General features: G+C 57.8%; 1 protein-coding gene across 4 annotated transcripts; it reads left to right on the top strand.

The window, feature by feature from the left end:
* The first annotated feature begins 244 nt into the window (after nucleotides 1–244).
* LOC111152027 (family with sequence similarity 131 member A) lies at nucleotides 245–9,155 on the top strand. 4 transcript variants are annotated; one of them, XM_022510329.1, is made up of 7 exons: nucleotides 279–473; nucleotides 1,666–1,726; nucleotides 2,731–2,873; nucleotides 5,066–5,159; nucleotides 5,626–5,808; nucleotides 5,972–6,088; nucleotides 7,408–9,155. In XM_022510329.1, exons 4-7 carry the CDS (start codon nucleotides 5,090–5,092, stop codon nucleotides 7,881–7,883), a joined length of 846 nt encoding a protein of 281 aa, XP_022366037.1. In that variant the 5' UTR covers nucleotides 279–473; nucleotides 1,666–1,726; nucleotides 2,731–2,873; nucleotides 5,066–5,089; the 3' UTR covers nucleotides 7,884–9,155. The 4 variants fall into 4 exon arrangements, with proteins under 4 accessions (XP_022366020.1, XP_022366029.1, XP_022366037.1 ...); XM_022510312.1 differs by lacking the exon at nucleotides 2,731–2,873 and having other exon boundaries at nucleotides 245–473; XM_022510304.1 differs by lacking the exons at nucleotides 279–473; nucleotides 1,666–1,726 and adding an exon at nucleotides 1,741–2,074.
* The last annotated feature ends 2 nt before the right edge of the window (nucleotides 9,156–9,157 follow it).

The following is a 9,157-nucleotide window of genomic DNA, read 5'->3' as shown; positions in this document are numbered from 1 at the left end:
AGCCAGAGAAGTCCTTTATGGCTTCAAGGTCTCATCTGTAAAAAAGAGGGGGCTGGATGCAAGGAGTCTGACCATCCCCACGCGGCGAGCCTGGCATCCGGGACCCAGTGAGTCCCGCCCACCCTTTTCCCTCAGGGTTGCTCCGCATTCGGGCCTGGGAAGAGAAGACGAGGTGTTTCCGGACTCGGCCCCAGACCGCCCCTGCGTGGCTGTGACGTGTTTCGCCCCGCCTGCCTTGGGTGGTGACGCGAATGGCCACGCCCCCGCGGTGACGTCACCGGCCCGGTTCCCTCTCCGGGGAGCGACGGCGGACGCGCGGCTCCCACCCCCTCCCCTCTCACGGGTTCTCCCCTCCCCGGTGGCGGCCGCGGCCCGACCCTGTGCTAGGCGATGGCCCGGGCCCCGAGCGCGGGCTAGCGTGCCTGGGTGCCCGGCCATGGGCTGTATCGGCTCTCGGAGTCCGGCGGGTCAGGGTAAGAGGGGGAGGCCAGGCACGGGTTGGGGAATTGGGCTGCGGCTGCCGGGTGCGCGGGCCGCGGATGGGTGGGGGCCTTGAGGAGGGGGCCGGTGTCGGGAGAGGGAGGAGCCTGCACCCGGGAGGCGGGCCAGGCAAGAGGAAGGAGAGGGCAGGAGCGGAGAGGGGGCCAAATCCACTCGGCTTCGCTGCCACGGCCTGTCTGCTTCTGGGCTTTGCAGGCTAGACTCGTGGGCTTTCCACCTGGATTCCCACCGCTGAAGGGGGCAGGAGGCACACAGCCTTGGGAGGGGCAAGGTGTCCATGGCGACTGGCCTTCCACACCCACACACTCGTCGCCCCCACGCCCACACCTCTCCTTTACTTTGCCCTGGGAGTGGCTCTGTGGTGGGAACCTGCCTCTCCTAGTTGTGTCCCAGCCCCCTTAAGGGGGCAGTCTGCAAAGCCCGTCAAGCACCCCACTATGGAGTTTTTGGCTAAAAACTTATCTCCTCCCTTCAGAGTCAGATGGCTGATGGAGGAGACTGAGGCCCCATTTGGGGCACCTGTGAGCGCCCGATCACCTTAACTGTTTTAGTTCCCTTCCCCCACTCCCAACAAAAACAAATCATCCTACCTTGTGGTGAGAAAGAGGAGCCCAGAGAGAGGCCATTAGGGCTTCTTACAACTGCTGATCCCTGCTGCTTGGGTCTTGGTTCCCATTGATGGTGGTGCACTCTGGGGCCTGGCCTCAGTCCTTTGCAGCTGAGGTCCACCAGCCTACTTTTCTTAAGTGTCATGGATTTCTCCAAGCCTGAGGCCAGGTGGGGATTTGTGAGGTTCAGGGCTGGGTTTATAATGGGTCCTGGGCTTCCAGGGCAGGTGGTCGGTCATACAGGCCTTAGCGTGGTTGGTACTTGAGATTCTTTGGAGCTAAGTCTCTGGCTGAGATTTGTGCTTTCCTGGGGTTCCCATGAGGAATTATGGGATTTGTAGTCCTAAATTAACCTCATGACTTTTGAAGTTGAGAAGCTGCAGGCTGCTCTGATCCCTCTGGCCCTGCTAAGGCTTGAAGTTCAGGAAGTCATTCCCTCCTGTAGTCGTCAGGAGAGAGTTTTGCTGACCTCAGAAATGGCTTTGAGAGCCCTGATTAGGTACCAGCTGGGGGCCAGGGATGGCCTGTAACCTTGTATCTTCCTTCTGGTTGGTAGCGTTTCTGGGGACCACCAGCTGGCCGAGGCTCAGGGACAGAGACGGCTGCTCCAGCTAAAGGTCAGTTGTGATGTACATTGCCTGTTGGCACCGTCTAGGGGATGGGCCTCAGCTTCCTGAGCTCCAGAGAGCTCTGCTGGGCCCCTTGTACTCCCACCTCCTCAAAGCCAAGAGGAAGGAGTGTTCTCCTTATGTGACTAGGCACAGGTTCCAAGTGGGGAGGGGACTGGCTCAGCATCCGGAGCCAAAATAAGAATAGAACTGGGAGCTGAGCCTGGAGCGGTTCTGGGCTTTTGGTTCTCTGCATCAACACAGCCAGCATGCCTATGATTTCTGTGCTGGGCAAAATGTTTCTGTGGCAGCGTGAAGGGCCTGGAGGACGATGGACTTGTCAGACAAGTCGCAGAGGTGAGACCAGCGACCATAGATGTATGTGATCTGGGAGGTGAGGGGAAGCTGAGGAATAGGGTCCTCAGGTGGCAAAAGGAAAATTACTCTGGCTTAGATATTGGGAACCAGGATGAAACAGGAACAACCAGGCTGGGGCCAGATAGGGCATCAGGAAAAAAGCTTTAGGGGGCTGGGGTGAAAGAAAAAATCATGGGTTTGTCAGAAGAGAAAAGAGCTGCGTACCAGCTGATGCTGGCGAGAGGAAAGAACCAAGAGAAGGAAGGCACCAAGCCTGTAAAGGGTCCAAGGCGGTGGTGGGGAGGAGGACGGCGATGGTGGTGGAAGAACGCGGTGTACTTTTCAAGAGGAATGGGTAGGCCGAGAAACCCAAGACTGAGAATTTATGAAGTTTAGGTTTCATCCCTAGGGTTCTGATGGCAAAATATCTCCAGAGGAGGAAGGGGGCCCACTGGCTGCCACAAAGTGGCCCCAAGGGCCTGAAGGTCAGGAATGTGAAATAGGGGTTTTCAGAATTGTGGAGAGCACCAGGTGGTTGCTGATATTCCGGGAGGTGGGGGATGGGTGAGGAGAAATGATATGGCAGCATCGAATAGAAAATGGGGATTTTGGCAGAAGTGGGAGTCCAGGTGAACAGCCTTTTCCCCACCCCTCAGTGGCCTCGGACCCCGCTTGGGCTGTGGAGTGGATCGAACTTCCTCGGGGCCTCTCTCTGTCTTCCTTGGGATCTGCTCGGACCCTCCGAGGCTGGAGCCGGTCCTCCCGCCCTTCCTCCGTGGACAGCCAGGACTTGCCAGAGGTGCTGGGCCCCTGGTATTGGTAGGGGGAAGGGGGGGCCGCATTCACATTGAAGGGGATCTGTATCCCCCACCCCCGCCTCGCCAGCCTGCTTCTGGCTCCCTTTTCCTGCGAGCGGAGGCGCTATCCGGCCGGCGGGGCCCCAAGGCCGCCCCCGCGCCGGTCTGCTCTGCTCGGCGCGGTGCCAGCGGGCGGGCTTTGCTCCCGCCTTGGGCGCTGACGTCAGCGCATCCCAGGCCGTATCCCGGGAGACCCTGTTGCATGGTGATGGGTTGCCAGGGAGACACACACCTTTTCTCTGGGCCTGGGCTGCAGCTGCGCGGAGCGCCGGCACGGATGGCAGTGGCTGGGGGCAGTGAGGGGAGGGAGGGAGAACAAGCCAGGAAACACCCAGCAGGTGCTCCTCCCCCCGGGCCTGGCCGGAAGCTAACGGCGCCACCCTGGGGCCCCTGTAAGCCAGGTACTGAGGCGGGGAGGGGGGGGGGGGGGGGGGGGGGGGGGGGGGGGGGAGCAGAGGGTGGGGCTGAGGTCAAGGGAGTAGGTGGAGCCCCTCCTGTGAGGGGTGGGAACCTGATCAGGAGAGCTAGGCAATTCCGGGGAGGGGACATGTGCCTCTGACTTCATTCATTCATTGAGGGAAACATTTGTGGGGCTTGCCAAAGAACACTGAACCAGGTGTGGGGTGGAGGTTGGAAGCCAGGTGAATCAGAGTCAGGCCCTGCCATCCCAAGATCCCTCAGGAGAGATGCAAGGGCAGTGCTGGGGTGGGGGTGGGGGGCTACTGAAGAAGAGATAGAGAAAGCTGGACTGAAAACCTAAGAGGTGACACTGAGTCAGGCTTTAGATGGTAGGGAGCATTTTGTCAGACAAGGATGGCGTTCTTAGCCCCGGGGAGAGCTGGGTTCCTTTGCCTGGGAGGCAAGAGGGCTGTTTGCTGACAGGGAAGGTGGAAGTGGGCTTGTCCTGGGCAGAGGAGCTAGGTGGCAGATTCCAAGGCCTGGAAGGGGGCAGGAGGTTCAGAGTGGGCCCCTTCAGTGCCTGACTGTGAAGCTAGTACTTCACTGGGCAGTGGAGGAGCCCAGAAAAGATTTTAAATAAGGACATGTGACCAGTTGCACTCCGGGGAAGATTATTTGTTTACATTTATACTTTGCCTCATTCACTCAGCCTACGTATTTAGGAAGGTTACTCTGTACCAGGCCCTGTGCTAAACACTGGGGTGACCAAAAGAGACCAAATTCCTCCAAGAGCTAGAGACCAGTGAGGGGCACCAGTGACCAATAAGACACGAAGTAGACCAAGATTACACACATAGGGTATGTTCATAGAGGATGGTGACTTGTTACAGAGGGAGGATGGACAACTGGTACAGTAGTCAGGAAGACCCTGCTGAGGGTATGATGTTTTAGCCGAGACCCTAAAGATGAAAAAGAGCCAGCCAGCTCCAGGGGGAGGGAGGGGAACACTTACACAACATTCTAGGCTGAGAAAATCGCATGAATTGAGGGAGCTTGGGGGGGCCACAGCTGTGCTAATCTGGACATGGGGTATTGAGGGCTTGAGGAAGGGAGGGCAGTGGCAGTGGGAGTAGAAAGGATGAGCACGCTTAGGGGAGAGTTGTTGGTAAATCTGAGGTTTGGAGTCAGGCTGAAGGGGCCAATGGTTGGGTGATACAACGTCAGGAAGTCAGGAAGCAAGGCCAGATGTGGGAAAAGATACTGGGTTTGGTTTTGGTCATGCCGAGTCTGTGGCTGTAGAAACAGCTAGAAGACTGAGATGTCTGAAGACTGAGAGGAGGAGAGGGGCAAAGAGGAGAGAACCTGGAGGCAGTCCTTGATGGTGTAGCTTTCTCCCTTCCCCCTTTTTTTTCTTATCAAAGGCCCCACTCCATGGTTCTTGACTTCCCAACCTGCCTCCTTCCCTCTGGGAGCTGGGAAGATGGGGCTGGGGGTGGCAGTTGCAGTTCTGCTCCTTCAGGTCAGCCTGAATCTCTGCTGCTCCTTGAGAGAACATGGCTTGCTGGCTCTGGCTTCTTACTGTCCCTCTTACATATCCCAGCAGCCACTGGCACATACGCACTGCCCTGGAGTCTCCTCAGCTCCTGTATCCCCATGATACCTTGGGTGGGCTGTGGGCATGGAGGGGGATGCCGTGGTTGCTGGAGCACTGACCCTCTGCTGCTGTCAACCCAAGGTGAATGTTGGAGACACAGTCGCGATGCTGCCCAAGTCCCGGAGAGCCCTAACCATCCAGGAGATTGCTGCGCTGGCCAGATCCTCCCTGCATGGTACGCACCCTTCTCCCATCCCTCTGGCCAGTTTGTCCTTCCTGCTTCCCTCCACCCCCATTTTTAAAAAGATTTTTATTATTTATTTGACAGAGACACAGTGAGAGAGGGAACACAAGCAGGGGGAGTGGAAGAGGGAGAAGCAGGATCCTTGCCGAGCAGGGAGCCCAAATCGGGGCTCGATCCCAGGACCCTGGGATCGTGACAAACTAGTTAAAGGCAGACAGACCTTTAACTGACTGAGCCACCCAGGCGCCCCTGTCTGTCCTGCTTCCTTTTGCACATACCCTTCGGGACTGTATACTGTGAGCTCTAGCTGGGATCTCCCTCTTCCTCCCCTTCTCAGATGCAGCTCAGCTCCCTCCGCCGATCCAAAGGCACATGTGGACCCTAACTGCCACCACCCTTCCATGTCCCTCCATGGCCTGTGCCCTTAGCAGGCTTCCTCCTCCTGCCCCACCCGCAGGTATTTCTCAGGTGGTGAAGGACCACGTGACCAAGCCCACCGCCATGGCACAGGGCCGAGTGGCTCACCTCATCGAGTGGAAGGGCTGGAGCAAGCCAAGCGACTCCCCTGCTGCCCTGGAATCAGCCTTTTCCTCCTATTCAGACCTCAGCGAGGGCGAACAAGAGGCTCGCTTTGCGGCAGGTGGGGACAGGGCTCAGCCACATGTTTGTCATCGGGATGCTCTTCCCACAGCCCCATCTCTTCTCTCTCTTGTCTCCAACCTGAGCCCTGGTCTTAGTTCTTCAGCTAATTAATCCTGCTAATGAACCTTCTCTGCTGATAAATTCTTTGGCCTCCCTGACAGGCGTGGCTGAGCAGTTTGCCATTGCAGAAGCCAAGCTCCGGGCATGGTCTTCAGTGGATGGTGAGGACTCCACCGATGAATCCTATGATGAAGACTTTGCTGGAGGAACTGACTCAGGTGAGGGGTAGGCAAGCAAGGCCAGTACTCCCAGCTGGTGGGACGGGGGGACTGCCTGAGAGGCCTTGTGATTCAGAGCTCAGTCTTCCGAAGGGGAGGGTAGGGGCAGACCCTGTCCAGGCAGTCGTTGACCTTCCAGGGGCAAGAGGGCTAGTCATGCTCATGGGTGGGCAGTCAGCAGCTGCAAACGGAGTAGTTCCTTTTGCACATGTGCTGAACCTTCTCTGCCCATCTATGCTGTTGGGCCTTGTGGTCCAGAGACCTCGCCGACACCTTCTGGGCGACTACATCTCTTGGCGGGGGGGGGGGGGGGTCTGCTGTGCCTTGCCTTTTCGTTTCGGGGGAGCCCTCTGGCCAGCTGTGGCAGCACAGATGGACTGGCAGCATAGCACCTCCCAGGGCCTCGGCCCCAGGCAAACAGGAAGGCATGCTGGGCCCGGACTGCCCACAGGGCTATGCTGGCTCAGGCTCAGCCTCCTTGAATTCCATCCGAGACCTATCTCTGGGCTGTTCTCTGGGCCAGTGCTTGCAAAGGGGACCCTGCAGGGCTGTGCAGCTGTGCACGGCCCTCCTTTCATCTTCCAGTTCCTGGACCACATGGCTGACTTTTTCTGTAGCTCCTGGGCTCATGCCTCACAACACTGCCCCCATCCCTGTACGTCTTTGCCTTTGAAGACTGCCTCCGCCAGCCCCCACCCGTCCAGCTAATTAACAGATTCTCCAGGGCCAATCCAGGAGAGCAGATTGGCAATACATTAGACCTCTGCTGTGGTCTAGAGGTGACTGATTTGGGTGCCTGAGGCCAAGATGGAGCCTTGAACCACAAATGTTCTTGTTTGATTGAGTTCCAGGCCTGCTTTGACCCCTGGTATAATGATAATAACTTAACATTTATCCAAGGCCACTGCTACCCCACGTAGAACCTTTGTGCAGATTAGAAAAAAGCACCTCTTTCTCTGGCAGGCACAGCCCCATGTTAGGCCTCGCTGCTGGGTGAGCAGAGTGTGGGTTGAACTCCAGTCTGCATTCACTGCCTTGGACAGGTTCCTCTTGTGCGGGGAACCAGCAGTACCACCGTGTGGTATCTGCATTTATCGCCCTCTTACTGTATACTGTGTTCTTTTATATTGGATTCCCCAATTTACTGTTAAGGAAACGGAGGCCCTGAGAGGTTAAGTGACTTGCCCAAATCTACCCAGCTCCTACCCTTTGCCCCCAAAACTAGTGGTGCCGAGGCTGGAGCAGGGAGAATGTGACTTCCAGGTGGGCCGACTGAAACGGGGCAAGTAAGGCTATCTTCTTTTCTCTCCCCCCTGCAGAGATGGCCGGACAGCTGCCTCTGGGGCCCCATCTCCAGGACCTCTTCACTGGCCACCGATTCTCCAGGCCTGTGCGCCAGGGCTCTGTGGAGCCTGAGAGCGACTGCTCGCAGACCGTGTCCCCAGAGACCCTGTGCTCCAGTCTGTGCAGCCTGGAGGATGGGTTGCTGGGCTCCCCAGCCCGCCTGGCCTCCCAGCTGCTGGGCGACGAGCTGCTCCTCGCCAAACTGCCCCCCAGCCGGGAAAGTGCCTTCCGTAGCCTGGGCCCCTTGGAGGCCCAGGACTCACTCTACAACTCGCCCCTCATGGAGTCCTGCCTTTCCCCCGCCGAGGAGGAGCCAGCCCCCTGCAAGGACTGCCAGCCTCTCTGCCCGCCGCCGGTGGGCAGCTGGGAACGGCAGCGGCAAGCCTCTGATGTAGCTTCTTCTGGGGTGGTGTCCTTAGACGAGGATGAGGCCGAGCCAGAGGAACAGTGACCCAGATCATGCCTGGTGGTGGCATGTGGCTCCTGGCCACCGCTGGGGGCAGAGCCTCTGTGCCCAAGTGCGGGCGAGAGGCTTCCAGCAGAGCTCCAAAGCCTAGAGGGCTCCTGGGAGCGCTCACTCCTCCGTTGTGTGTTTTGCATGAAAGTGTTTGGAGAGGAAGCAGGGGCAGGTTGGGGGCGCATGTCCTGCCCCCACTCCTGGGGTTTGCCGGGGGTTGCCCGGGGCCCCTGGGGCATGGCTACAGCTGTGGCAGACAGTGATGTTCATGTTCTTAAATCAAAAACGCCACATACACATTTCCTCCTTGGATGATGTGAACCCCTAAGGGGGTGGTTGTGACTGGGCCGTGTGAGGTGGAACAGGAGGGAGCCCGGCGCCCCCGCCCCCTTCCCCATGCCTCTCTCTTCTCTGCTTCTCTCCACCTCTAAGTCCATGTGCAGTGCTCGATAGAATCCCCCTACCCCAGGGTGGGCTGGCTCTTACCCTCCTGGAGCCTAGGCTTGAGCCGTCCCCCAAGGGCCCCTTGCCCAGCTGGGCTCGTGCTGTGCTTCGCCTCTCCATCTCTAAATCTTCTTCTTTTTCCTAAAGAAAGAGGGGTTTTGGTCTGTTCTTTCAGTCGGGGTGTTCTCTGGGAGGCACTGGATTGATGAAAGCATCTACTCTCCACCCTTTTCCTGGCCCCTTGTAGGATGTGTGGGCAGGGTCCCAGCGGCTCCCAGCCTGTCTGGCTGCCCCATACCCCAGGTTCCCCTTAGAGCCGAGCTGGGAGGGAGTAGGTGGCCCTGGTTGCTGGGGAGCCGTGAATGACGGCCATGTTCTTCCAGAGAGGACCACAAGGGGGCCACGCGGGTGGCTGGGCAGCTGTCTGCTGACTCCTGAGCCTGGCAGGAACTGTGCCAACAAGTGACAGTCATATGGGAGTGTCTCTCCTTGGGGAAGGAGGAGGGTAGTGCCTTTCTTGGCTGAATCCAAGGCCAAAAACTACAGTACCAAGGGCCTCTGCCCCAGCTAGGGTTTGATAACAGAGCAGTGGCAGCTCTGTGGGTCAGGTATTCCATAGACCCAGCAATGGAGCTGGATGGCTGTGGGGGCTGTGGGTGGCTGAAGAATTCGGAGCCTTGTAGGCTTTGGCAGGTGAGACGGCCCAAGGTAAGAACAAGAGCTGATGGGCACAGGAATTCTATACATAAGTGGCTCATTAGGTGTTTATTTTGTTCTATTTAAGAATTTGTTTTATTAAATTAATATAAAAATCTTTGTAAATC

This window comes from Enhydra lutris, unplaced genomic scaffold (assembly GCF_002288905.1).
Source record: "Enhydra lutris kenyoni isolate GAN:26980312 unplaced genomic scaffold, ASM228890v2 scaffoldscaffold2, whole genome shotgun sequence".
Lineage (NCBI taxonomy): Eukaryota > Metazoa > Chordata > Mammalia > Carnivora > Mustelidae > Enhydra > Enhydra lutris.
This window is presented reverse-complemented; position numbering and strand designations above follow the sequence as displayed.

Bases quoted from the DNA above. Each gene is read 5' to 3' on its own strand.
- LOC111152027 (XM_022510304.1), top strand. From the start codon at position 1,987: ATGCCTATGATTTCTGTGCTGGGCAAAATGTTTCTGTGGCAGCGTGAA. The intron at 2,075-2,730 runs GTGAGACCAGCG...CCCACCCCTCAG, and splicing joins TTGTCAGACAAGTCGCAGAG to TGGCCTCGGACCCCGCTTGG. The intron at 6,089-7,407 runs GTGAGGGGTAGG...TCCCCCCTGCAG, and splicing joins TGCTGGAGGAACTGACTCAG to AGATGGCCGGACAGCTGCCT.